General features: G+C 39.5%; 7 protein-coding genes across 12 annotated transcripts in view; 5 read left to right on the top strand and 2 right to left on the bottom strand.

Annotated features, from left to right (window-relative positions):
• Positions 1-77: 77 nt before the first annotated feature.
• Positions 78-8,481, top strand: LOC135937240 (protein TRC8 homolog). The gene is made up of 7 exons (XM_065480349.1): positions 78-279; positions 352-670; positions 2,072-2,535; positions 3,442-3,817; positions 5,722-6,050; positions 6,523-6,957; positions 7,417-8,481. The coding sequence occupies exons 2-7, from the start codon at positions 430-432 to the stop codon at positions 7,549-7,551; spliced, it is 1,980 nt and encodes a 659-aa protein (XP_065336421.1). The 5' UTR covers positions 78-279; positions 352-429; the 3' UTR covers positions 7,552-8,481.
• A 92-nt stretch (positions 8,482-8,573) lies between these two features.
• Tmlh (Trimethyllysine hydroxylase) lies at positions 8,574-10,195 on the top strand. Of its 2 annotated transcripts, none has more exons than XM_065480351.1 (6): positions 8,574-8,735; positions 8,786-9,001; positions 9,058-9,293; positions 9,357-9,547; positions 9,606-9,836; positions 9,887-10,195. In XM_065480351.1, exons 1-6 carry the CDS (start codon positions 8,657-8,659, stop codon positions 10,152-10,154), a joined length of 1,221 nt encoding a protein of 406 aa, XP_065336423.1. In that variant the 5' UTR covers positions 8,574-8,656; the 3' UTR covers positions 10,155-10,195. The 2 variants fall into 2 exon arrangements, with proteins under 2 accessions (XP_065336423.1, XP_065336424.1); XM_065480352.1 differs by having other exon boundaries at positions 9,927-10,056.
• On the bottom strand, positions 10,180-14,246 carry Hsp60A (Heat shock protein 60A). Its single transcript, XM_065480350.1, has 7 exons — positions 14,089-14,246; positions 13,779-13,952; positions 13,199-13,724; positions 12,861-13,029; positions 12,598-12,805; positions 11,107-11,598; positions 10,180-10,684 (listed from the first exon to the last, which is right to left on the bottom strand). The coding sequence occupies exons 2-7, from the start codon at positions 13,950-13,952 to the stop codon at positions 10,520-10,522; spliced, it is 1,734 nt and encodes a 577-aa protein (XP_065336422.1). The 5' UTR covers positions 14,089-14,246; the 3' UTR covers positions 10,180-10,519.
• A 308-nt stretch (positions 14,247-14,554) lies between these two features.
• On the top strand, positions 14,555-15,341 carry LOC135937246 (10 kDa heat shock protein, mitochondrial). The gene is made up of 3 exons (XM_065480356.1): positions 14,555-14,669; positions 14,820-14,981; positions 15,037-15,341. Exons 1-3 carry the CDS (start codon positions 14,667-14,669, stop codon positions 15,178-15,180), a joined length of 309 nt encoding a protein of 102 aa, XP_065336428.1. The 5' UTR covers positions 14,555-14,666; the 3' UTR covers positions 15,181-15,341.
• Positions 15,342-15,350: 9 nt separating this feature from the next.
• On the bottom strand, positions 15,351-16,143 carry mRpL20 (mitochondrial ribosomal protein L20). Its single transcript, XM_065480355.1, has 4 exons — positions 15,944-16,143; positions 15,765-15,875; positions 15,569-15,712; positions 15,351-15,513 (listed from the first exon to the last, which is right to left on the bottom strand). The coding sequence occupies exons 1-4, from the start codon at positions 16,046-16,048 to the stop codon at positions 15,397-15,399; spliced, it is 477 nt and encodes a 158-aa protein (XP_065336427.1). The 5' UTR covers positions 16,049-16,143; the 3' UTR covers positions 15,351-15,396.
• A 239-nt stretch (positions 16,144-16,382) lies between these two features.
• Positions 16,383-24,612, top strand: LOC135937479 (serine/threonine-protein kinase pak-1-like). Its single transcript, XM_065480630.1, has 18 exons — positions 16,383-16,674; positions 16,816-17,021; positions 17,446-17,731; positions 19,073-19,293; positions 19,354-19,540; positions 19,593-19,718; positions 19,776-19,925; positions 20,581-20,763; positions 20,818-20,973; positions 22,007-22,013; positions 22,744-22,954; positions 23,015-23,276; positions 23,331-23,533; positions 23,595-23,781; positions 23,833-23,958; positions 24,016-24,165; positions 24,218-24,400; positions 24,454-24,612. Exons 2-18 carry the CDS (start codon positions 16,849-16,851, stop codon positions 24,610-24,612), a joined length of 2,970 nt encoding a protein of 989 aa, XP_065336702.1. The 5' UTR covers positions 16,383-16,674; positions 16,816-16,848.
• Positions 24,613-25,333: 721 nt separating this feature from the next.
• The window catches only part of LOC135935509 (uncharacterized), a 115,993-nt gene continuing 114,657 nt past the window's right edge, over positions 25,334-26,669 (top strand). For all 5 annotated transcript variants that reach the window (XM_065477899.1, XM_065477901.1, XM_065477898.1 and 2 more), the window contains exon 1: positions 25,334-25,462. The gene's annotated coding sequence lies outside the window, so the exon portion shown is untranslated. The remainder of the gene's footprint in view (positions 25,463-26,669) is intronic.

The following is a 26,669-nucleotide window of genomic DNA, read 5'->3' as shown; positions in this document are numbered from 1 at the left end:
CATCTGCTAACATTATCGAGACTCGAGACAGGAAACCAAAAACCGGTTTGTTTGCGCCATCTCTTGCATGTTGCTCTAAATAAGAGCGCAGCCTTGTTTTTTTGCTCGACGGACGGTGAACACTCAACTCAAAACGGATCGAGTGCAAGTGTCCTAAATAACAACTTGCTTATTCAAATTTCGTCGGGCTCGCAGGCAGATAAATGATTACATTAAGCACCTGGTGGGCTGCTTCATTCGTAGTCGGACGCATCATGTTAATCTCGCGGGCTTGAGCAGGTAAAAAGGAGGCTGCAGGTTAAAATATCATGACCGACACGGCGAGCGTGAGAACTTTTCCAATCTTTGCAGTCGGCAGCGAATGATCGGACTCTGGGACACGGTGCGGTTATCATCACTCACTGCGTGTGACTAAGGGTCATCGGCGGAATGGATCGGCTGATAAACTACACGGACATCCTGCTCAGGGTGCCCCCCTTGTTCCTGATGGACATCCTGATGCGGCTCGAGTACGACGTCCCTGCCGACAGCCTCAAGGTTGTCGACGACCTGGCCATCATGCAGCCCTCCGAGAGGGTGAACAATTACGATGACTTGGTCTCGTCGACCGACCCGCTGGCCATCAAGTCGATCCTCTGGTATCTCGCGAAGCTGTTTATCTCAACGTCAGGTATAAAAATTAATTGTGTACATACCTCTTGCAAGGTAGCAATAATAATAATAATGATTGGAATGCATATACAAGGGACTTTGGCGGTGTTAAATTCTCTTTGCGGTACTGAATTAAAGACCAGTGACCTTTTAAATTTTACAAATTTGGGCTGAGGAATATTATGACTCAATTGACAGCAAGAGGAGGGAGAAATTGAAAACAAAAGGCGCGATTTTTTTTCTGTCACGGCTTTATTGTCAAAATGCAATAATTATTGTGAAATATTGATTGATATTGCCGTTAAGTTCCCCTCACATTTATTTATTAAATTTCTAAAGCCTGATTTTATTATTTAGTCTTGACTAACTAAATAAAGGGTGTTTTTCACAAGACCTCTCCGAGTAGACAATATTTTCCAGAAAAAAAATATAATTATTATTATTTATCACGAAAATATGGACACGTCCGGGTGCTTCCTGAGCGCCCTGATGGCTCCAAGTAGTCAAATTTAACAAATTCTGAAAACCTCCATCTTTGCCGTACCAATGGTGTGTAGAGCATGCAAATTGAACCAATAAAAAGCCTGTCAGTTGTTGTTAAAATGACTTTTCATGCTGTAATTAATAATATCGATCGCTCGGGGGCTACCCTGACGCCAGGGTTTGATTTCTTACATGTTCTGATGGTCTTATCTGACTTCAGGAATGACTCCCAGAATGTTCCGAGGGTAAAAATCAACAACTTACCCGTTTTTCTACCTTCTCCTTCCCTTTTTATCTAAAAAATCAGAGAAACACCATTTTGAAATTTTCTAGGCATGTGACAAATATTTAGGGCAACACTTCATCAAATACTTTAAAAAAAACTAACGGGTCGTTTTTGAGGTATTAAAAACTAACTTGAAATTACTCAAATAATTTCAAAAATAATAAAAAATGCTATTATTTCAGTTGTTGGCCGTATAAATGGTTATTTTTATCACGCTAAGTTTGTTGTTCTAACTTCTCGAGATATTCTAAATTTTTTAAGGTCCGAAAGGCTGTTTTTTTCAGATTTCACGTATTGTATCGTTAAGCTTGGTTAATTTGACACCTCTTTAGCACCTAAAGAACATTATTTACTAATAAAATTATAAATTAATATGGTTATCAGTATAAAGTCAGAAAATTGCAGACAGTATGAAATCTCTCGTAGAAACGCCCAGGATTTACAATTTTTGGCTTTTCTAAAATGTCAATTTTGCATGCCGAAACATCAACAATTGGGAATAATTTATTTAAGTGGTTTATTCAATTAAATGCTTCAAAGATAATTCAACAAAATTCCGTTTCCTTTGTCCCAAAAATTTATTCATGCAATTGCCCATATTTTCGCTGTACAATTCCCATTTTTAATCCCAACTTTCTGGCATTTTCCCAGGCTGTCTGTTCGCCCTGGGCGTGTTCCTGCTGCCAAAGCCGTATCTAATCAACGTGTACAAATTCCTCGGCTGCATCGGCATCATGTTCATCTCGTACTGGGCCAACGTGAGCACGACCAAGGCGGTGATCGCGGCTAGGGAGAACAACGAGATGAACCCGCACACGTCGATCCTGCACAGCGTGCTCAGCCTCGACCTGCAGGGCGTGCTCGACTGGAACGAGGCCGCCCTGGCCATCGTCAAGAACTACGTGGTGCAGTGCACTCTCGGTCTCACCTTCCAGCACATCGAGCTCGGCCCGGCCAACCGGCTGATGCAGCTGCTGACCATGCCGGCCTTCATGGCGCCGTCCGTGCTCGCCATGCTGCCCGTGCCCGACTACATGCTGCACCACTCGCCCGTCTTCGCGGCTCTGCTGCCCCTGGGAAAAATCAAAATGACTTGTTGGACCAGCGCTGTCCAGGTGATGATTTATTTCTGATCTCTTGACTGTTCTCAATGAATTTTTTAGCTAAAAAATTATCTCCAAACAGCCAATATAATATTGGTTGTGCTTAATTTTAAAACTGACCTTTAAAGTGCTAAAAGTGGAATTTTCGTATTTAAATAAGTCTAAAAAAGACCAGATTGTGATGAGAAAAATTAATTTTCAGAAGGAACATTTTTTATTTTCCTATTGACCTTTTTAAAATTGAAAATTTTGTATCTTTAGTCATGAAAGTGGAATTTTTATTAGTTTTTTATCGCTGCTCTTCATAATCTAGCAATTTTTGGTGTTATTTAAAATTCCAATCCTATTAAAATGTGATATTCACGCACTGACCTTCTTGATATTCCGAAAACAATAATATTTTTTCAATTTTAATTTTTTCCCCTTTGACAATTACACAGGATGTTTAAATTGGCTCCACTATTTCAATTCCATTCAAAATAATACTTTTTCTTTTAAAATATCCCTGAAAATCTGTGGAATATTTAATAAATTATCCTCTATTGCGATTGTTTACCTGCCAATTTGAAGTGTTTAAACTCTTCATCTATCAATATAAAGAGTCTCAGACATTTTAATGATAAGTGGATGGACCTAGACACTTTTATCTGCGCTTGTAATAGCTCTGGACTTGATGTTTCATATTCTTTGAAGGCTCCTTGAAAGCTTTAAAAAATAATCGACCCTCTGATTTGATACACTCATTTCTAAGAAGCAGGGGAACTTAAGTCATTTTATTAATAGCTTGTGCTATCTTTGCGAAATTTAAAATTATAAAAATAGCATCCAAAAACCTAATGACTAAATCACTTTTAAAACTGTGCTTCTGCCTTCAAAATGCTCTTTTAAAAATAATTATTTTTCATTCGTTTGTTGCAGGTGTGCAACAACATAGTCCAAGGCTACAGGTATGCTCGTCAGTTTGTGAGTGACGTGGGTCTGACCGCGCTGCTGGAGAACGAGTGGGTCAGACTGCGAGTGCCGACAGTGCTGAGGACGTTTTGGATGTTGCGAGTGGCTGAGCACACAATCAGCGCGCTCTCCAAGTGCTTCTTCCTGAAAGAGCAGGAAGTGGACGCTTCTAAGTGCACCTCGGACACTTTGTTGGAGCTGCCACGGGAGCTGCTCGTGACAGGGTGTGAAACGCAGACGGCTGTGCTCGGAATGACGAGCGTCATTTCTTTTCTTTGCCACTATGTCGGCAGCTTTTTCCAGTGGATTTTGTTGACTGAGGATGAAGACGACAGGAGCATAGGTGCGCTCGCCATTCTATTGCGTCGGCTTGATCACTTTGCGAATTTTTTTATAGGTGCTAGTGTTGATTATGGTTTTTTTTGGTCTTAAAGATCGATTCTTGAGAGACGCTATGCTCAAAATGATCTCTTTTAGACAAGAAAATACAGAAAAATACTTAGGCCTGACTTATGATCCTGTTGACTCGCATTGTTAGCAGTGTCAAGTTAATATAAGACATTTGAGCACTTGCTGGCTTCTGTACCTCTCCAGTGGCTTTGCCGACAAATGTCTGGCGTTTGAATATAAAACCTCCATGCGGGGAGAGGAAAAATTTATGTACAGAAATTAATTCGTAGCCATAATTCGTTTAGCTCTCGCGGGCTTTATTTTAATTAAGACCAGATGTTTCCATTTAAACTTCAAAAAATTTAATGCTGAATATAAATTTTTAAAAAGCCATGGAATTCATGAAATCGTGCGAAAAACCAGGTCTTGGGTCTGTCAAGAAGACGTTTAAATTCCAGCAGACGTAACATATTTATGCTTGTCATCAAAGACATTTAAATTTTTAAAATCCAAGTTTTCTAAAATCTTAAGTTATATAAAATCAGCTTAACAATCGTTAGAAGCCGTTAAGTAGAGCCATTTTAGCATTTCTTTCAATTTAATTTTTGATTTTAAAATACGTCTTTGAATAGCGCGAAATTTGCGCTTAATAGTAGAAGATTTTTATATTAAAGCCGGCCTAATTAAATTGGAGCCTAACTTAAAAAATGCAGCTGCTGTTTCTTCAAAGAAAAATTAATTGCCTTAATTCCTAGACCTTCCGAAATTGTGATTCAATTGCTGCTGGGATGGGAAAATTTTAAATTTTTTAGTTATATAAATTAAAAAATTTCATCCATTTCACAGCAGTCAATTTTCCAAATAAATCAGGGCTCACGTAAAATTTAGCTATAATAAATCGCTTTGTTATTCTTACACTTTAAGAAATTTTATGTATATCTGGTTTTAACGTGCACATTTTTTCAGTTAAAATATGGGTCAATTTTGTTTAGAGAGGAGTTTTGGGAATAAATTTTAGACTGACTTGACGTCATTAATTTGAAATTAAGATTTTGAGTGCTCGTCTTTTTGCATTGTTAATATTCAGCAACACCAGATCTGATCTATTTTAACCCCACCGTTCGTGTCCTCTAAAAGACGTGATTTTGCGTGACCCAGAAACAAAACCAAAAAAAACATAAATTATTTATAAGCATCACCACGTGCTTTGATCTCACAAGGAAACTCTTATGATTCGACGTGTTATTTTCTGGCGAAATTAATGGAATTTATTTTAAAATTTTCTAAGCTTTCGCCATATCCATTTTTTTGACAGAAAAAATTCATTTTTAGATTTCCAACCAGTAGTAATTTTTTGAAAATAAAAAATGACGCAAGAACGTGTTGATCTGCACATAAAAAATAGTAAATTTTATCGGCTTTCAGAATATGTTAATTTTTATTCATAGAAACTTATAATGAATCCTTGCGTGGGAAATTTGAAATGTTTGCCGGAATGTCAGAAATTATCGAATTTTGTCTCATTGAACGAACCAAATTCAAGCCAATTAGAACAATACCTATTTTAAAATCCCAATTTAGAAGTTTTAGACCATTTTCTTCTAATATAAAAAATTGCTTAAATCGTTGAATCAAGAAATTTCCTCTTCACATTTCACATCAAGAAAGGCCATGCAAATTCTATGGTTCGCCAAAAACCTTAAACAACAAAACTTATGAGTTTCCTTGTGAGTGAAATTTCAATATCAATTAAAATTTTAACACAATCAGCCTAAAAATGCGGAAGTGATCAACCAGTGATTTTTTTTTTTTTTTTTTGTAAATAAATTTCAATTGATTGATTTTGCAAAATTTTAGGCACCGTGTCGGCCATCCTGTTTTTCATCCTGGCTCTACAGACTGGTCTGACGGGTCTGGACCCTGAGAAGCGGTTCATCCGGCTGTGCCGCAACTTCTGCCTGCTGTTCACAGCCATCCTGCACTTCATCCACAACATAGTGAACCCGCTGCTCATGTCGCTGAGCGCGTCGCACAACCCCGCGCGGCACCGGCACGTCCGGGCGCTGTCCGTGTGCGCCTTCCTTGTCGTCTTTCCCGTCGGGCTGCTTATTTACCTCTGGTCGCAGCACACGATGAGCACTTGGCTGCTCGCCGTGTCCGCCTTCAGCGTAGAGGTGATCGTCAAGGTGTGTATCACTCAAATCAGTCTACTACCCCGGAGGAATAATTGAAAACAATTTAAAAAAAAGGAAGGTTCGCAGAATTTAAATTAAAATCGATTTCATAGTCCGCGTAAAATACAGGATGCCTTGCAATGCCTGGATTTCGGTCATGACCAATATTCATAGCATTTCTGAGGGGGTTGGAACTCACCCCCTTCCCGCGGGGGTAACTAGGGTTCGTAGGGTTTTGGGTTTTTTTAGACCTGACTAAAACTGTGTGTTGTGTCATCAGAAACTCTAATCTAACGTTAATTTTTGTTTATTTTACTTCCTTTCCCCATATTTCCTATCTTCTGAATTTTCCTAAATAAAATTTATATATTTTAAATTGTAGAAACACGTTTTATAAAGAAAAATGTTTGTATTTATTATTATTATTTAATTAAAATCAACATTTTCCGGTACATAAAAATTTTTAACCCAAAATATATTCCAGGTGATCGTCTCGCTGATGATCTACTCGCTGTTCCTGATCGACGCGTACCGCTCGACATTCTGGGAGTCGCTGGACGACTACGTGTACTACATCCGCGCCTTCGGCAACACGGTTGAGTTCTGCTTCGGCATCTTCCTCTTCTTCAACGGCGCCTGGATCCTGGTGTTCGAGTCGGGCGGCGCCATCCGCGCCATCATGATGTGCATCCACGCCTACTTCAACATTTGGTGCGAGGCGCGCGCTGGCTGGAGCGTCTTTATCAAGCGCAGGACGGCCGTGAAGAAGATCAACTCGCTGCCCGAGGCAACCGAGGAGCAGCTCGAGAAGCTGGACGACGTGTGCGCCATCTGCTACCAGGAGATGTCCAGCGCAAAGATCACAAGGTGCAGGCACTTCTTCCATGGCGTCTGCCTCAGGAAGTGGCTCTACGTGCAGGTGAGGAGAATGTCAGGGCTGCTTTAATTAAAAAAAAATGGTTTTAAGATTTTTCGAGCGTGAGAAATTAAATTAAAATCCGTTTTGTTAAATTGAAATAGCAGTGAGTTTTATGCAAAGGATTAAATGTTGATTTCTTTGGAAATTTTATTTTATGGAAAAGTATTTTACGTTAAAATTGACCTCCTAACTCAAGATAGGAGGATAATATATTTATTAATTAATAAATAAAATTTATTATTGTTAAAAATGTTGGTTTAAAAACTTTTGAGTATTATTTGCGTTGTAAAAAATCAAAAGTGCAGCTAAAATCACTTATCTTGAATACAAAATAAGATAACAATTTAATTATTAAAATAGAAAAAGCCCCTAAGCAGTGATGATTACACAATTATTAATTTTACGAATAATCTGTTCTTAAGAGAAGCAACATTAAAAACGAGATCTTATTTGTTCCAGGATCGGTGTCCGCTCTGCCATGAAATATTGCATCTGGTCGAAGACGATTATGTGCCAGCAAATTTCGACGACAATGTCGGAAACGAGCAGTTTGACGCTCCTGCAGGCTTCGCTGATCAAGACTTGCAGCAATAAAAGGACTATTCCACAACTGGGGGACACTCCACTGTTAAATTTTCTGTCCGAAACTCGAGAGACGCAAGGACGCTTGTGTCGGAACAATAATCTACGCTGCTCATGCCAACGCACGCTTGATTTCCATTTGTTGAATTCCAAAATTAGGAGTCCCTCGTTGCTGCAGAGTGAAAACAACGGACGTTTCTCTTGTGAAATGCTCGGAATTGTGATTTTCTTCCATGTTAGCTGACCCAAGTAAATGAATTCCAAACCAACGGTTCACTTACGATTGGTATTGTGGTTTTGCATTGACACACACACACACTCGTGATGCAGGGTTTCTTTGAATAATGTACTGTAACAGTCTTTGCTAATTTGATGTGGCGATTGAAATTTCGGTCACTCTCTTAAACAATGTGTATTCCACGATTATATAATGACAAACTTAATACAAATACTGTGTGACTGGAAACTTTTAAGCAACCCGGCTCAATTGCTAAATTTGGGAACCCTGTGGAAATTATTGTTTTCAACACACCAATTGAGACTGACAAACTTAAGAAAGGGTTTTAGAATAGTTTATCTCGCTGCTGAATATTTAATACGGAGGAAATGTGCGCGTGATCTTGGTTTAATTAAATGCCGCCAACTGGGTGAACTGCGAGCTGTTTAGTTTAGTTTAGTTTAGTGTCGCCGTTCACCGGGGAAGCTGGATTTATTTCTGCCAGAAACACGTTTAATTCCTGTCGTGCATCAGCCTATACACAATAGGCTTTTACAAACAAAATGCGTGTATACATGTCGCACATCTTGTTTGTATGTCACTCAATTAAATTGCAACTTTTAAATTTTATTTCTTGTCCACTTTAAGGTTCTCAAGATTGGTTGACATGCCATCTCATGCATTTTGAAGGAAAAAAGTGAATTAAATAAGGAATTATCTACTTATACCTTGAGTGATTTTCATTCCTATATACCCAAGAAAATGGTTATTTTAAAGTTAACCGCTTCTTACTGCCGTGATTGTGTGTTGTTTTTATTGCAAAATACTCTATATCAGGTGTTTGGAATTGCAGGTCTTGCTGGATTTAAATGTTTTATTAGAATTTAGGTAAAGATAACAATGGCAGTCACTTTTGGAAAATCTTTTTTACTCCACTCAGCCAAAACTTTGGCCAAAACCTGTTTGCGGCCCGCCAGCAGTGAGTTTTTCGTTTGAATTTCGATATCAAACTGAGGGTGTGTCTTTCAGCTCAAGTTGATATAAAGAAGAATTATCTAAAGCTGACCTCGGCCTCGGGTCAACTAGTTCACGCAGATTTGATGTGGCTGCGGGACCACTGCAGATGCTCCGAATGCTACAATCATGCTACAAGCCAGCGATCCTTGCCCTTTCTATCTATTCAACAGGATATCAGCCCCAAAACTTGGCAGATAGCAGAGAATGACTCGGAATTACACATTTCTTGTGAGAGGCCCTTTTAAACAGAAAGGAATTTGTTTTAAATAGGGTTTTTATTTCAGGGCCGGATGGGCACACGTCAAAGTACAAAATTCAGTGGCTCTTTGAGAACCTGGATCCGGAGACAGCGACTAAAAATTTAGACAAAATGCACAACCTTAGGAAACTGTGGGAAGACTCCAAAGCGCCTGAAGTGCCTGATATTAATTATTTTGAGCTCGTTGAGAAAAGCTGTCCCGTGTCCTTGGAGAAAGCTGTGTTGTCTCTTTTACAACACGGAATCATTTCTGTGATTAAAGTAAAAGAAATGCAGTTTAATATATAGCATTTGAAAGTATTTTATTTAAATGTTATCAAATAGGTGCCAAGAACTGTCCAAGCGACTCGTTTGGTTGTTGAAAAGATTGCTCCTCCGCAACAGACCTTTTTTGGCGGCATGTGGGAATTTGGGACCAAAGCGCACAACGAACAGGCAAACCACGAAGACACCGCTTATACGAGCGACGCTCTAGATCCGCACCATGACTCTACCTACTTCACCGAGTCAACCGGGTACTAATTTTTTTTACCATAAATCAAACTAATAATAATAATGCTATTTTGTTTTCAGACTGCAGGTTTTTCACTGTTTGGAGAGATCAAAGAATTGCCAAGGAGGCGCGACCAGGCTTGTCGATGGCATGACAGCTGCAGACCTTCTTGCCAAAGAAGATCCAAAGTCGTTTGAAATCCTTTCCGAGACCACAATTGAGTGCGAATACAAAGAGCCTGGGCAGCACCACGTCGGTAGGCAGCCTGTGATAGTACTGGACCCTGTAACTCGATCCCTTCTACAGATTCGGTTGATAGAATTAATTATTTTTTTGCGCAATCTATAAATAATTCCAACAGGTTCAATTTATATGATCGCTCTCCAATGAACACCCTGAAGTCAGAAGACGTCCGAAATTACTATTTAGCTTTGCAGAAGTTGGCACAAATAATTTTCAGCGGCAGATACGAAATCCAAAAAGAACTAAGTCCTGGAAATGTCGTCGTGATTGACAACTGGAGGGTTCTGCATGGACGGACCGCCTTCACGGGTCAGAGACACATGGCAGGTTGTTACGTGTCCAGGACCGAGTGGCTCAGCAAGGCCAGAGTATTGGGTTTGATTTAAAATTGATGACGAAATAAAAAGGCAGTTATATTTTATGAAAAGCAATTTCTATTGAAATCATATTTCCCAACAGAAAAGGTGAACAAATTGATTCTGTTGCCTGGTGTAGTTGTGCTAAATTGATGACTCAGTTGCGTTCTTTCTCGATGATTGGAATGAATAACACAAAAATATATGAGTGAAACAACATTATGAATAAAAAACTATCTATCGCGGAGTGAAACTGCTGCCAAATGTCCGTCTCTCAACAGCTCTATGCACTTCCCTATGTCACTATCTTTTATATATTCTCTCACAAAAATGCAACTAACGCCGAGGTCCGGGGGACAGCTTGGGAGGCGGACGCAGACGTTGGCCGATGCGATTTACATCATGCCACCCATGCCGCCCATTCCACCCATGCCTCCCATACCGCCCATTCCTGGCATACCGCCTTCCTTCTCCTCCTTGGGCAGTTCGCAGACCACGGCCTCAGCAGTCGTGAGAAGGGAAGCAACTCCGGCAGCGTCAGTCAAAGCCGTCCTCACAACCTGCAGTACAGTTAAATTTATTTTTTAACAGTGAACATGAATAAATAAAGCAAGGTTCCGAATTTAATCTAATTCAGATAATAAAACTAGGGTTTTTTGGGTTTCTCATTTCATATGGCATGAAAACTTTATAAATTTCAAAAAGTAAAATGGTGAAAAAATTATCTGACAGTGACATCATTAAGGTGAATGTGATGAAAGTAATAAACAAATTAAGTCATCTTGAGCCAAACTGGTTAAACCGGTTTTAACCAGTTTAACCCAGCCTGCCGGGTTTTTCAGAACTCTTGATTATTATAAAAATAGTTAAAACGTTATTTTTTAATTTAAATTTAGCAATTATTTAAAAGCACAGATATTCGTATTCAGATCAAACAATTGCTTCTAAAAATCCAAAACCCAATCCCTGGAGAAATATTCACCTTAGTGGGATCGATGATTCCCTTCTGGATCATGTTGACGTACTCGTTGTTCATGGCGTCGTAGCCGATTTCTGGCGCAGCGTCCTCAACCTTGGCCACCACGACCGAGCCGTCGACGCCTGCATTCTTAGCAATGGTGATGCAAGGCATCCTAAGCGCCTTCTTGACGATGTCGATGCCGGTCTGCTGGTCAGGGTTAGCTGCCTTGAGGCTGGCGAGGTGAGGGATGCACCTGATCAGGGCGGTGCCGCCTCCGGGAACAATTCCCTCCTCCACGGCGGCCCTGGTGGCGTTCAGGGCGTCGGTCACGCGGTCCTTCTTTTCGTTCACCTCGACTTCACTTGAGCCACCGATCTTCAGCAGCGCCACGCCAGAGGACAGACGCGCAAGACGCTCCTGCAGCTTCTCCTTTTCGTACTCGGAAGTGGTGTTTTCGATTTGGTCCTTGATCTGCTCCACTCGACGGCTGATGTCATCGGCCTTGCCCTTACCCTAGAATTAATATATTAAATCAATTATTAATTAAAACGATGTTTTGATTATCAGCTTAAAAGAAGTCCCAGACAAAATTGAGCAACTTTCTTGGAAAAACCTTGCGCAAGTTAATCAGATCTGATTTTGATTTAATTATTTAAGAAAACTGTCAATCGATTCCGAGCCCTTTTTTCAATTTCATATGAATATTTAGCGATTAATCCATTCATATCATAAAAGGTTCCTGGAATTCAGCGGAATAAATAATATGAAATCATTCATAATATTTTGTGAAGCCCAGAGCCGACAAGGATTAATCAAATCAAACGAAGATATTATTACGACCACTTATCAGGGTTTACAACAGGTCCGGATGCACAATTTTTTATGAATTCTTAAGTATGACAATGTAGTTAATTACTTTTAGTAGGAAAGAAATCATCTTTATGCAGAAATATTGAAATGTCGCGAGTATGGCCATTGCCCACGTTTCACTGCCCAATGGACTCACGGAGCACAAGGAATATACTCGCGCCGTCCTCAGCCCAAAGGCGAGGACAGAGTTAATTTCGGACGCTGTGGCTAGGAATATACTGCACAGGCAGCTCCATCGGCCACTCACGAGCTTAAGCAGCAACCTGTCGGTCGCCGCCTTCACCCAAGCGTCCTGCCTATCTAAGCAAATCGTAAACAAAATAAATGAAAAAATTGCAAAGTTTTAGCTTGGAAAATATCATGCTTTAGCATGATAAACAATGATGTAACCTGGTATCACTCCTGCAACACTGTTATTTCGCAACCATTTTGAAATTACGTAATAACATAATATCATCCATTAGAAAAAAAGACATGTCATTTCTTGATGACACATCTCGGTACAATTGGAAAGAAAACACCTGATTAAAAAAATGTAGAATGGTCATTTCAAAAGAATTTGACCTTCCAACCCTATGAGTAATTTTAAAAACTGTTTCACGAACATTATTCGTTCTAATTTTTATAAAATTCAGTCCTAACCTTGAGGAAAAGAGTGTCATCCTTGGTGATGGAAACTTCACCAACAACACCGAGATCGGCCAACTGAATATCCTCCAGCTTGACCAAGTTGCTCTCATCTCCGAAGACAATGCCACCAGTGGCAATCGCCATGTCAGTCAGGGTAGCCTTGCGGTTGTCTCCGAAGCCGGGAGCCTTGACAGCAGCGACCTGCAGACCGATCTTCAGCCTAGAAATATCATTCGTTACTCTCAGTTTTAGTTTACTTCAAATTGAAACCGCACCTGTTAACGACAAGGGTGCTCAGGGCCTCGCCATCGATGTCCTCAGCAAGGATGATTAGAGGTTTTCTTTGAGAGTTGGCCAATTCGAGGGCGGGAATGATCGACTGGACGCTAGAGATCTTGGTCTCGCTAAACAGCACCAAAGCGTCTTGGTATTCAACCTTGGCACCTGTGAATTAAAAATTGTTAGCTAGGAAAATTAACACCTCTCTACACCTTTAAAGTGAAGTTTTTTTTTAACTTCTGGTTTTTAGTAGTGTATATATATTTCATTTAAACGCGAGAAAATGAATCATTTTCAAAATTTTCCTGAAGAAATTCAAATAATTAATTTTTACCTTTGGCAGTATTGATGAAGTAAGGAGAAATATAGCCTCTGTCGAATTTCATTCCCTCAATAACCTCGAGCTCATCATTCAAAGTCTTTCCGTCCTTAACCGTGATGACGCCCTCTTTGCCGACCTTCTTCATGGCGTCCGAGATGAGATTTCCTATCGTCTGGTCACCATTCGCGGAAATAGTGGCCACCTGAGCGATTTCCTCGGGAGAAGTGACTGGCTTGGACATTTTCTTCAGATGTTCAATGACTGTGTCGACAGCGGTCATGACTCCCCTCCTGATTTCAACGGGGTTGGCGCCCTTGCTGATCTTCTCGAAGCCTTCCTTAGCGATGGCCCTGGCGAGCACGGTGGCCGTGGTGGTGCCGTCGCCGGCCTCTTCGTTCGTGTTGTTGGCCACGTCCTGCACGAGGCGGGCGCCGATGTTCTGGAATTTGTCCTTCAGTTCGATTCCCTTGGCCACGGTCACGCCGTCCTTTGTGATCTTGGGGCTGCCCCATGACTGCTCCAGAATTACGTTTCGGCCCTGAAATTTGAAAATAAAATCAAATGACCTTGGTGTTGCTTTAAAAACGCCTACTTTGGGGCCCATGGTAACTGCGACCGCATCGGCGAGAATGTCGACGCCTTTGAGCATCTCTGCTCTTACATCAGCCCCGAAACGGACATCTTTGGCGTAGTGGCGGAGGGCCGTCTTGCTGGGGAAGAGCTGGCGGCTGGCGACGGTTCGCAATACGGCTGGCAGGCGATACATCTGAAAAATAAAATCATAATTGAACTTGACCGAAGGTGGTGCCGACTGAAAATCACCCGGTACACCGAGTTCAAAGGTTACGACACAAGTTTCCCGAGTTTTGATGGCTTTTTAACCAAATTTTGAAATAAATTACCTTTAATATGATTTAAATTCCTTGTTTGCGACGAAAATAAAGGCTTCTTTCGATAATTGCAAGCGCAAAACTATAACTTCAGAGACTTCTAGTTTCAGCTGCGGCAAAGGCGATCGCACATGGCCTGAAAGATCGAGTTAGAACAATGGTGGGCGGCCCCCTAGCGAGCAAAATTGCGTTTTGTGCCTTTCTGGAAACGTCGAAAGTGACGTTGTGAGCGCTGGCGGGCCGGCAATGTTAAAGCGCACTGGATTTATCTAGAATGTGATGCAATACCCTGCTTTACACCGAAATTTTTAAATAAAAAGTCTTGTAAATGCAAATAAATGCTGCAAAATTAAATATAAAACGTAATTTCTTTCATATTTTTATAGTTTTAAACCGGCAAACAGTAAAAGAGCCGACTTTTCTCATGCACGCCGGCGTAGGTTACGCCCTCTTTCGTCTCATTTTACGATCATCTCGAGTAAAGAAGCTCGTTCGTGCCGCAGCTCTTTAATTTAACTTGAAGGCAGCAGCGACTCATCGCACACTTTTGCATTTTAACATTCCCCGAAGCCCCCAACAAATCCACAATAATGGTAAGATGAACTTTTCCCTCTACACACCACAAATTCCGAATTTTCATGATTTTGGATAGTAAGAAAAGCGACCCGGCATTGAATCACATGGCCTTTGGCCCCATGCATACATTTTAAACACTCGCTAACGCTGACTTACGTTGATTTCAGTCTCTCGTAGCAAAGAAACTGCTTCCCCTTTTCGACAGAATTTTGGTGCGACGGGCTGAGGCCGTCACTAGGACGAAAGGGGGCATTGTGATCCCTGAAAAAGCACAAACCAAAGTCCTGCAGGGCGAAGTCATCGCTGTCGGTCCTGGCCAGAGGAACAATGTAATTGACCTTCAAATTGACGTTAATTTTATTTCTAAATATAATTCATTTTCAGAAGGGAGTCGTTATCCCAGTCTGTGTTAAAATCGGAGACAAAGTTCTGCTTCCGGAGTACGGCGGCACCAAGGTTCAGCTGGAGGATGACAAGGAATATCACCTGTTCAAGGAGACCGACATCCTAGCCAAGATCGAATCTTAGATAATTTGCTGCTGGGAGTGTTGTGCATGAACATTGAGCGCGTAGTAACTGATACGAGAGCATTTCATATTTTTTCTTGTAACACACTGATTCAGTGTCCATATTTTTTATGTGTTCTAGTGAAAAATAAAAAGATATAATTGTTTCGCCATCAAATAAAACTCTAAATGTTTTCTTTACAGTTTACTTAGCAACACTACATAATTAGATCAGTATTTAATCCACTTCATCTTCAATCTTCGGCACGAAAACATTTTTGGGCGCTGGACCAAGTTGGTCCGCTCCTCTAATTCTTTCTTGAGCTGCGGTCACCCATGCGATGTTCATCAAAGACTGTATATTAATTTAAATTTAGGGCTGGAAATATATTTGTAAAAATTAAATGAACCTGAAACGTCCTCGGCTCCCAAATGGCGAGATTAGACAAAGACTTCCTATTGAGTAAAACGTTTTGTCTGCTTAACGAATCCAACAAGAGCTTGCTGGTGAAATTGTGCTCCATGCATGCTCCTTCCAAGCGAGTTTCCCACAGCTGAAAGCCAAATTTAATGAAAATTCCAATTAATTTTGAAGATTGCTCTTACATCTCTGACAGTCTCTTTCTTCAGTTTCCTGTCTTTCGTAGCGAAAACCATGGCTCTGTGTACGTATTTGATGGCGATTCTATAGCAGTTTCTCTTCCTTCCAACAAAGTGCTGAAATGCGGGTATTTAATACATTATAAACCATGCACTGCATTGCTGGACAAATTAATCCTACATACAGCGGTCATTTTAAAGAATTTCCTCCTCCTCCAAAACTTGTCCGGTCCTCGGTGGGTCCCCGTGAATCGGAATCCCACTTGCCTCATCACACTCAAGAAAACCATTTTTAAATTCTGAGTCAAAGCTGATTTGTAAAATTTGTTTTCTATAAACGCTGATACCGCATGGTTTGGTAGATACAATTCAATCCACAAACAATTCTTTGATCAGCTGACTCGGAATCGGAAACACAAGAGATACGGCTTGATAGTTTTGAGTCAAAACACATAGATGGCAGCCGCTGTAAATTTCAGCCAATGGAATTTCTTTTAAATTGAAACAGCCGTTTTGATTGGTGTGCAATGACCCCACCACTCTTGATTTCGCCAATCACAGAGATAATTTTATGAATGTGCCGAAGTGCATCCCTTGTGTTTCTTTATAATTATTATCGACCTGTTGGAGTTTGGAATGAATCATACAGATGTCACTGTCGCACAGTATTGCAAAACTGTAATGCAAGAAGTTCTGTGTACACGCTCCAGTCCCAGTCATCGGTCAAAGCACAGATGGTAACCGGTCCCGTTTATAGGGAGTGGTATTCGCCTATTCGCCTGTTGTTTTTAGTTTAGTCATTTAGTTTCCAAGAACTAGGCCAAAATGCGTTGCTCCTCATTTTTGAATTGAACTTAAAGTATAAAATACCAAAGAACAGTTTTCGTTTCATGCTGAGAAGTTGAAATCTTTGAAGGTAAGATTCAAATTTTTATCGCACTTCCTTTCCCACTTCCACATGACGTATTGTTATCAATGGTGCTGAGCGCGCAAGACAAGACTATGCAGCCAATTTGCGCAAAATTATTGTAATTTCCAATACGTGTTTGGTATTCAGCAGCCGCCGTCCACGCTACATCCACACAGCAAGATGTCCTTCTTTAAATTTGGCAAGTCGAAGAAAACGCCTTCCGAGAGCGGACCCTCGCAAATTGGCTTCCCGACCAACGTCCACCACGAGTGGCATGTCAGCCGAAACAAACAAACGGGACAACTGGAGGGCCTGCCTGACCAGTGGATGACACTGCTCAACACGCAAATTACGTGAGGAAAAATTCCTTATCTCGAAATTTGGATTTTTTGTGTGTGTGTCGCCATTGCTGTGCTTTGTTTTTGTTAACAAAATAAGATAAAGGAATTTTAAATAGATACAAACGTTCACAAATTCTGCGAAACCAATCATGCTTCAAAGTTTTTTCAACGTTTTCTCTAGCTTAAGTCTGAAGAAATTCTGCTAAAATTAATCACAAAAAATGCTCTACAGGTGTTTTGTAATTTAATAGGGACCAATTTCTAAATAGTAAGAGGAATAAGCGTTAATTTACAGTAAAAATCCAAAGAAAATTAGGAAAATATCATATAGTGATAAACGTTTCCTATCTATTTCCTTGTACGAGTTGTGAGCGTTTCTCGCTCACTTTCTACTTTAAAATTTTGAGTCATTCGGCATTACTGATTATCAATGCAGGAAAGCTGAGCAGAAAGAAAACCCAGATGCAGCGATACAGGCGCTCAAGTTCTACAACTACTCCATTAAGAAGAAGCCGGCCAACCTTTTCAAGCCTTTAGTCACAGAAAATGCCATCCCAGAGGAGTCGGAGGAGATCGAGAAGCTGTTCAAGCAGAGGAGCGTGTCCGATCACAGCTCGTCGTCGGAGGCGTCCGGCGACACGAGCCGCGAGCTCTCGCCGCCGCTGCCAAACTCGCAACCACCTGTTGCTCCGCCTCGAAAGTCGCCGCGCTCTGCCAAAAAGGTGAGTGACAAGCCAGAATTTTGCGCTGGACCAATTTTAATCCAGCAGGCTGGACATTTGTACTGGCAGTCCAATTTTTATGTAATGAAATACGAGTGTCAAACCGTCCTGAGGGCCGGCAGCCATTTTTTCATCGGAATTTACGAATTCTTTTTTAGCTCAAATTCAGACTCAATTCCTACGTCTTTAAAAAAATAAATTATTCAATTGGAATTTGAAATTTTCCCCCTAAAATGCCTATGTCAAGTACAATTCCAAGTCATTTTATTGTATATATCTCCTATAAAGTGTTTATTTTTGTAGTGTCGTTGCATGATTTATTTGAAGCAAGAGATATTTCAAGGAATACATCAAGTCAATTTAATTAAATATTCAATAAAACTATTGAATGTTACAAAAGAGTACATTAATATGTCAGACTTTGTTGGATTTGTTACTTTTTTATTTAAAATTAAAAATTCTAGAAAGCTCCAAAGATGGAAGTTTAAATCTAAGTATTTATTTATTACGACAATTTACTAAGGTTAATAGTAAGTTTTAATTTTAAAAGGAAATATCAAATACTTTTTGTACTCCCTGCAGCTCTCATTATCTCAAAAGCTAAACCTCTACGTGAATTTTAATTTCGATCAATTATCTATGTGCATTTATTTTTTCCCTATTAGCCCCAGAAATGCATAATTTTTTGCCAGCTTTATAGTTTACTATTTAATTCAATTGGCAAAAAGTTTTCGTTACATAAATACTGATTTTGGAATGAATTGTGAAATTTAGCTCGCGTTTTTCACCTTCAAATTCTTCAGGAATAAATTGAACTGCTCAATTATGTCCAAAATTTTGAAATAATTTTCTCTAATTTCCATTATGTTAAGAGCCTATTTTAGTTTTTAATAAGTTGAGGTTTTAAAACCATTCATTTCTTTAGCTCTTGAAATCTATGAAAGCGTATGAAATCCGTGTATCGTTCTCCCAACGGAGCATATTGAATTAATTTTTTAAAATCGCGAGATTTTAAATTCATCAGGCAATAAAATAACTGTCTTTCTCTGCTATTTTGTAATCTAGTAAATATTTTTATCTGTCTTGTGGAATTCAAGATTCAAATTTCTACCACCGTAGCCAATATTTATTTTTCGACACGGAACAAATAGTCAAAATTCAAAATTTTCATCACTAAAAAGTCAAATTGGAAAAGGGTGACTTAATAGTCTCACGTTAAATTGTCTTGTATCAAATTAAACTGAAAACAATTATTATTTTTGACATTCGCTAGCCGGAAGAAACATTACTCTCGCAAGAATGTTGGAACTGGAGTCTCTAATGTTGTTTCCCAATCTGCAGCAACAACAGGATGAGCCCATTTATGACAACCTGAGGGACATGAAGAATTTGAATTTGAACACAGAAGACCACAACGCAGACGAGCCTTCCCCCGTGGTGGTTCGCAAGAAGGAAAAAGCGACAAAGATGACTGATGAGGAGATTTATTACGAACTCCGGACGCTCTGCAACAGTGGCGACCCCTATAAAAGATTCAATTTGAGCAAAGAACTTGGATCAGGGTAAGAATTCATGGATCTTAGAATCAGATCAAATAAAAATGTAATATTTTTACCGATCAGGGCGTCAGGGACAGTCTTCACTGCCAGAGACAATCAATCAAACCAGACCGTGGCCATCAAGGACATCGACATGTCAAAGCAGCCGAGAAAGGAGCTGATTCTCAACGAAATCAAAGTGCTCAGAGACTTTAATCACGAAAATCTGGTCAACTTTCTCGACGCCTACCTCGTTAACGATCATCTTTGGGTACAACATTGTAGATTTGCCTCAATTCTCATTAAAACTTGTCTGTTTAAAGGTTGTGATGGAGTTACTTGAGGGCGGTCCCCTCACAGATGTGGTCACCGAAACAGTCATGAAGGAAGGCCAGATTGCAGCAGTGCTCAGGGAGGTGCTCAAAGCCATCAGTTTTCTGCACTCCAAGGTATTCCCTTGCACTGTAAATCTGCCATTTGATTAATTTCAATTCATTATTTTGTAGGGAATCATACACAGGGACATAAAGTCAGATAACGTGCTGCTGGGGCTTGATGGAACAGTGAAAGTAACCGATTTTGGATTCTGCGCCAATATCATCGGCGACGAAAAGCGACAGACGATGGTTGGAACACCATATTGGATGGCCCCAGAGGTACATTTTTAATTATTTATAGATGCAGAAATTTAATTGATTTAAATATTACATCATTCCAAAGAGATAACTATTTTTAAAAAATTCGCATCCAAAAGTGAGAGATATTTAGACTTTTATTTACTTCTTACTTGAGTTTGGTTTTTGTGAATTTATTGGTTCAACTAGAGTGTATTCAAGAAAGGTTTTTCTGTTCTGGGAAAACTGTTCTTGTTTGAAAATTTGATTTTCTTGTCCTGTCCTGTTCCCGTTATTTCCTTTTTTTAATTAAATCCCCAACAAAATGGTCTAAGCATTTTATGAACACTACTTCGGTTATGAATAAAATAAGACTTTTGAGGAACATTTTGGACGCTGACACTTTTTAGGCTAAACATTTAGCCACATGAAAGAAAGTAAAACAGTATTTAAGTACAAATGTGATGCTCTAATGAATTTTTCTGATATCAATTAAATTAATTTAGGCTAAGATTTAAATTGTTGTGTTACAATTGTCTTGTCCTGTTCCTGAAAAATATTTTCTAGACCTACCAGAATTCTAGGAAAAAGCAGGAATTCTTTACTGTTTCAATTTCCTGCCTTGGAATTCGCTCCCCTTTTAGAAATGATTTAAAAGTTATCCGACTGTCAACATTTTTTCTCAATTTGATTAAAGGTAGTGACACGAAAGCACTACGGCAAGAAGGTGGATATCTGGTCGCTCGGAATCATGGCCTTTGAGATGATCGAAGGAGAGCCGCCATACCTGAAAGAAACACCCCTCCGCGCCTTATACCTCATCGCTGCTAACGGGAAACCAAAAATTCCCAGGTGGGACAGCTTGTCGCCAGTTTTCCAGGTAAATTTCAGTTGTTTTCAAAAGAAGGTTTATTTTACATAATATTTTGCTCAGGACTTCCTCAACAAATGCCTTGAAGTGAACGTGGACGACCGCGCCGACGCGGACGAGCTACTTTGCCACAGATTCCTGGACAACTGCATGAAATTGAACACGTTGACGCCGCTCATCAAGGCTGCACAGAAGCTGCTCAGGAAAGGGCCCTACCAAGTGTCTTGATTTTCTTTTTCCGTCTCAAGTCGACCGCTTTTAGTCATTATTTTGTTACCGCACGGAGAACTGATAATAATTCCAATCTTGTGCCTTCCGAGTTTTATAAGACTTTCGCCTTTGGAAAAAATCTGTATATTTTTCTATCGTCATGTTACGTTTCATTTATTGTTACTTGTAATCAGAACAGGCAAAGAAAAAGATTAAATATAGTCAAACGTTCACGAAAAATGCATTCGCTGCGAGTTGCCTGATTGTGAGTAAAGTATATACCACTCCGACTGTTAATTCCTTATCTGTATTGTTTCCATTATTTCTGTTCAGATCTATATTATGGCCACAAATTGTTTTATTATTATTCTGTGTACGAAATCATCCAGTATGTGACTAAAACTCATCAAGACTTCAACAATATAATTTTATTACTTGAAATATCAATCCTGTCTTTAATTTAAATGACTAATATCCTAACAAAAAAAATGAATGAGGAAGTGAGGTTGCGGTGGGTTGTTTGGCTTTGCACTTTGCTCGGCTCCGCTAGAGGTCTTTCTTGCTTAGTTATACAATCAAGGAAGTAAAAGTGCGGGCTCAGGAAGTTTACAAGGCACAATCGCTCTCTTTCGTTGGGAGGGGTTTTCAAGAAAAGTCCATATTTGTAGGATATTTCTATGCCATTTACATCTTGAAACTATTCCGTGGTTATAAGAGGTGAGCTTTAATCTACATTACCATCTTAACTCATTACATGCGAGTCTAACTATACGTTTTTTAAGTTTTTATAGCTTGAAATTTTAGCCGTCAATTAGAGTTTATTTTTAGCCATTGTTAAGTTAAATCAGGAAAATATCTGTTCTCGTGAAAAAGCTTTTTTATACCAATATTTAGCACAGAAAAAAATATTTTCTACATTTTTTTACCAAATGATTTTTTCCCAGCTGAAGATGTGATTGTTGTGATGTTCATAACATTTATTTTATTCCACTGACCCTCCATTGGTGCTTACACATCTATTTAAACTTTAAACTTCCTATAGCTTGGAAGTGAGATTATTTTTGCCTTCAATGCATGATAATAATATCTGTTTGGAATTTTTCCTCTTTATTGTCTTTTAACTTATTTTTTTCTACATTTTTTTACCGAGAGCTTGTTTATTCAACTAATCCCAAATAGTTATAGGGTAAAATTTCATATTTTAAGATTATTCAATTTTATAATTGTAAAAAAATAAATTAAAAAATTTTCTTGCTCTAAACCCTTTAAAAAATTTGCTATTTTAATACCCAAGCTATATGAAACTCTTGGGATTCAACGTTTTGTATAGTTTTAAATTATTGTAGACTTTGCTGATAAATGCTTTTAGTGATTTTGGAGATTTCAAGAAAATGGCACAAAATTTAAAAATCATTTTGAAAATAATGTTTTTGCTCAAATTACTTGTAAAAACTTTTTTCGATGAGAGAAATCAATCACAAGGTCATTATTTGACGATCCGGATCAAATCTATTGATTTTGAATGATTTCCCATGTTACCAGCATCACAAAAGGATTTTTAACCATCGGAGCTTCCTCAAATAAAAAATTTTCCCAAGTGACATTATCTTTTAAGTTATTGGTGTGCAACACAAATTCATTGGTTACTCTGAAAATTAAAACGTCTTATCTTAAATGTTTTCTTGTTAGTATAGAAATAAATTAATACGTATATACAAATACATTTTTTACATATTTAGGGCAAAGAAATTTATGAAACGTTAAAATATTTTTTTTTAGAAGTTTCAAAAATGTCGTTTCTGATCAACAAACTGAACAAACTATCGGCGAGGAAATCATCAACCGGGGCTACTCCAACTGCGCCGGTTGTCATGAACATTGGCATTCCAACAAACGTGAACCGCGGCATTCACGTCAAGCGAAATGAAGAAACGGGCAAATTAGAAGGACTGCCCTCAGAATGGATGTGTCTTTTAAACACGCAGATTACGTAAATATATATATCCTTGCTTAATTACATTTGCAAATTTATACAATATGTTAAAAATAGTAAAGCGGAGCAGGATGAAAATCCGGATGCGGCAATCCAGGCGCTTAAATATTACAATTACTCGATTAAAAAGAAGCCGGGCAACAACAACATGTTCAAACCGATTATCACGGAAAAAGCCATCCCAGACGAGTCGGACGAAATTGAAAAAATGTTCCAATGCGATCCTGAATCGGGTCCGTCCGAAGCCACGGAGCCCCCTGAAGAAATAAAAATTCCTGTTCCAGCCCCAAGGAGGCCTCCGTCTGCAACGGAGAACGAGGTTTGCCTCAGTTTATTTTGAGCCTTTTCTTTAAGTGAATTAAAAAAATCGTAGGTAGAAGACGAGTCGCAAGAATGTTTTTCTTTAGAAGAGCCAGAGAGCCAGCAGCCACAAGGTGAAACGCCGGTCACTGTGCGTAAAAAGGACAAAGTTTCGACCAAGCTGACTGATGACGAAGTTTTGGCGGAGCTCAGAACTTTGTGCAACTGCGACGACCCGTTCAAAAAGTTCAACGTGAGCCAGGAGCTCGGCTCAGGGTGAGATTCGAAGATTAAATTTAGAATTAAATTGGTTCTAACAATAAGAGAAAATTTACAGGGCGTCAGGGACAGTTTTCTTTGCCAAAGACACGCAGTCGGATCAGACAGTTGCAATTAAATTCATCGAAATGTCCAAACAGCCGAGGAAGGAGTTGATTCTGAATGAATTAAAGGTTCTCAAGGATTTTAATCATGAGAATCTGGTCAACTTTCTGGACGCCTACTTTGTCAACAATAACCTTTGGGTATGAATTTTTACCTCTAATAATTTTTTTAACATGTTTTTGATTTAAAAGGTCGTAATGGAGCTCTTGGAGGGTGGTCCCCTTACAGATGTGGTCACAGAAACGGTCATGAAGGAGGGCCAGATTGCAGCAGTGTCCAAGGAGGTTTTGAAAGCCATCAGCTTCCTGCATTCTAAGGTATTTTTCCGTTGGATCGTAGTTATTCCTGCAGTAAATAAAATTCCATTCCACCAGGGAATAATTCACAGGGATATCAAATCGGACAACGTCCTGCTGGGAATTGACGGAACTGTGAAGGTGACCGATTTTGGTTTTTGCGCCAACATCACAGGCGACGAAAAGCGGCAGACGATGGTCGGGACGCCTTACTGGATGGCTCCTGAGGTCGGTTTGAGTTTTAAACTTTCAGAATTAAAATTAAAATTCGTGTTAACAGGTTGTGACGAGGAAACAGTACGGCAAGAAGGTGGACATCTGGTCCATTGGCATCATGATCATCGAAATGATCACCGGCGAGCCTCCGTATTTGAAGGAAACGCCGCTTCGCGCTTTATACCTGATTGCAGCCAACGGAAGACCGGAAATTAAGAAGTGGAACACTCTCTCGCCTCAGTTACAAGTAATTTCGAATCTGAGTGTTTTTTTTTATTAAATGCGAAAAAATATTTTCAGAGTTTTATCGGCAAGTGTTTGGAGGTGAACGTTGAAAACCGCGCGGACGCAGAGGAGCTCCTCGCGCATGACTTTATGAACAAGTGCATGAAACTCAATTCGTTGACTCCGTTGATAAAAGCCGCGCAGAAAATTCTGCGAAAAGGAGCTTTCCAGTAAAAGCGTGAGAAGGGAGGCAAGCATCTTCATTAATCTCCATGTAAAACGCTTTTCAGCTTTTTTTTGTAAACATTTAGCTATAATTTATTATTTTCGATCTTCTCAGAAAAGCATGTTAAATATTTAATAATAAAATGATTCAGGAGATCGAGAATCTCCTAAATGCTCAAGGCTCAAAAGGCATAAAATTCGTGCTCACTTCATAGACCAAATTTCACAGCCCTCTAGTGTTTTTTAACTAAATAAAATGCAAAATTATCTGTTAGAATGATATCAAGTTCGTAGCGATGATTTGCGTTTAATTATAAGGAAAAGCAGCATGATCTTAGATAACAAAACTAATTAAGCTGGAGGTGAGCGCACAGGATGCAACCACAACGCACACACTTAAATCATCTGCGCCGGTTTTTAATTGCTGCATAAATTACATTTTGTCCTCGCTTATGTAGGGCAAGTGCTGAGGCGAGCTCCAGAGTAGAGGCGAATACATAATATATATATCAAGCCGTCGAGAGGCTGCAACGAATATGCAGTGCGGAGACTAGAGAAAATAGTGACAAAAGAATGCGGGCAGGTGAAAAATAATTGCACGCGAGAGGGCGCGTCAAGGGTGTATATTTGCGGCCGCCGCAGGAGGAGAAACCGCCGCGCGCCACTCACTTGGACTGCTCTTCAGTGTCGCGCGCCGCTCTCGATATAGAAATGAAATTGCGCGCTGCCGCGAGAGGGTTGCTGCCAGCCGAAGAGGGGTTGGCTGCAGCCCTTGCAGGCCAGGCTGCTCGGCCCGGCGCAGTCACCGCCCGCAGCTGGCCGCTGCTCCACACCACGTCTCTCCGGCAACCTGTTCGAGGTAGGCAGCATGCTGTGCACGCCACCGCCACACCATTTCCCACGCTTCCCTGCCATAATCGGGGTAGATTTTAAATTTTGCCTGATTTCACAGTGTAAGATACAGAGAAATTATTTTGCGACGCGAAAAATTAAACAATCGAAGCCTGAGAAATGTAGACGAGAGTCTTTTTGCACAATTTTGATTTAAAGTAATTTTATTAACTAATAATTTTTTATTCAAATTAACAAAATTTGTGCCGAAAACTATAGCTTCCTGCAAATATTGATGAGACTCTAACAAGGAAACGATTAGGTTTCAACGATTTAGTTTTTTACCTGGGAAAAAATTTTGGATTCGACGCGTAGTTTACAATTTATGGGGATCTGAAGGTTACAAAAATGGACATGGGAAATCATTCAAAATCAAAATGTGAAGTCAGTTTTCATTCAATTGTGATGGTATTTCATAGGTGGATTCTACTTGACAGGGAAAAAACTATAATTTTTCATTTAAAAAGAAAAAAACTAAAATATCACAGATTTGTATAGTTTAATATTATTACTGTCAGAATAATGATATTCAAATTCCAAAGCTTGAATTGTCGGCTTTCTCTTGATTTATCTTGTCATTTAATCACAATTTTGTAAGGCGCAGAATATAAAAATTCTAATATAGCTAAAAGTGTTAATCATATTTGAGTGCTAGGCAATTTGCTCTTCTTTTGAGACGCGCAGGTTGCATACTTTCTCATTTCTCAGGATTGAATTTTCTATCCATTGACAGTTTTCCAATAAATATACGTCAAGCAGGGAAAAGGCTTCAAGAGAGAATTTAATAAGGATATATATGTATCTACTTCGAAATGTGTTAAATTAAAAAAATACGCACGAAGATAATCAGAGATAATTTAATGGAAAAAAAACTGTGAATGGCTCAGCCCTGCAAATCCACATTATTTGCCCAGACGGATAGCTACTATAATAAATTTTTAGAGGAAAAAATCAAATTACAGGGAGGGCGAATGACAGGGTTGACAAGATTTCGTCGCTCATTTCCTCTTTTTAGATTTTTTGCTCAGTAACGAGTTCAGTTGGACCTTTTCGACGGTCGCTGATTTTGATTTCTCTCCAGCTTTGGTGTGAAATTTATTTTGGAGGTGAAGTAGAACTGCTGACGAGGCATGCGGAGCCGAATCAGTCGATTTACAATACGTGAATGTGTTTTT

This window comes from Cloeon dipterum, chromosome 2, assembly GCF_949628265.1.
Source record: "Cloeon dipterum chromosome 2, ieCloDipt1.1, whole genome shotgun sequence".
Taxonomy (NCBI): Eukaryota; Metazoa; Arthropoda; class Insecta; order Ephemeroptera; family Baetidae; genus Cloeon; species Cloeon dipterum.
Note: the sequence above shows the minus strand (reverse complement) of the source record. Positions and strands in the feature narration are given on the sequence as shown.

Bases quoted from the DNA above. Each gene is read 5' to 3' on its own strand.
- LOC135937240 (XM_065480349.1), top strand. From the start codon at position 430: ATGGATCGGCTGATAAACTACACGGACATCCTGCTCAGGGTGCCCCCC. The intron at 3,818-5,721 runs GTGCGCTCGCCA...GCAAAATTTTAG, and splicing joins TGAAGACGACAGGAGCATAG to GCACCGTGTCGGCCATCCTG. The intron at 6,958-7,416 runs GTGAGGAGAATG...TATTTGTTCCAG, and splicing joins GGAAGTGGCTCTACGTGCAG to GATCGGTGTCCGCTCTGCCA.
- Tmlh (XM_065480351.1), top strand. From the start codon at position 8,657: ATGGCAGTCACTTTTGGAAAATCTTTTTTACTCCACTCAGCCAAAACT. The intron at 9,294-9,356 runs GTAAAAGAAATG...GTTATCAAATAG, and splicing joins GAATCATTTCTGTGATTAAA to GTGCCAAGAACTGTCCAAGC. The intron at 9,837-9,886 runs GTTGATAGAATT...TAATTCCAACAG, and splicing joins CGATCCCTTCTACAGATTCG to GTTCAATTTATATGATCGCT.
- Hsp60A (XM_065480350.1), bottom strand. From the start codon at position 13,952: ATGTATCGCCTGCCAGCCGTATTGCGAACCGTCGCCAGCCGCCAGCTC. The intron at 13,725-13,778 runs GTAGGCGTTTTT...TTCAAATTTCAG, and splicing joins CAGTTACCATGGGCCCCAAA to GGCCGAAACGTAATTCTGGA. The intron at 13,030-13,198 runs GTAAAAATTAAT...TTTAATTCACAG, and splicing joins CTTCATCAATACTGCCAAAG to GTGCCAAGGTTGAATACCAA.
- LOC135937246 (XM_065480356.1), top strand. The intron at 14,982-15,036 runs GTAATTGACCTT...ATTCATTTTCAG, and splicing joins GTCCTGGCCAGAGGAACAAT to AAGGGAGTCGTTATCCCAGT.
- mRpL20 (XM_065480355.1), bottom strand. From the start codon at position 16,048: ATGGTTTTCTTGAGTGTGATGAGGCAAGTGGGATTCCGATTCACGGGG. The intron at 15,876-15,943 runs GTATGTAGGATT...CCCGCATTTCAG, and splicing joins AATTCTTTAAAATGACCGCT to CACTTTGTTGGAAGGAAGAG. The intron at 15,713-15,764 runs GTAAGAGCAATC...TTTGGCTTTCAG, and splicing joins AGAAAGAGACTGTCAGAGAT to CTGTGGGAAACTCGCTTGGA.
- LOC135937479 (XM_065480630.1), top strand. From the start codon at position 16,849: ATGTCCTTCTTTAAATTTGGCAAGTCGAAGAAAACGCCTTCCGAGAGC. The intron at 20,764-20,817 runs GTAAATTTCAGT...TATTTTGCTCAG, and splicing joins GCTTGTCGCCAGTTTTCCAG to GACTTCCTCAACAAATGCCT. The intron at 23,277-23,330 runs GTTTGCCTCAGT...AAAAAATCGTAG, and splicing joins CGTCTGCAACGGAGAACGAG to GTAGAAGACGAGTCGCAAGA.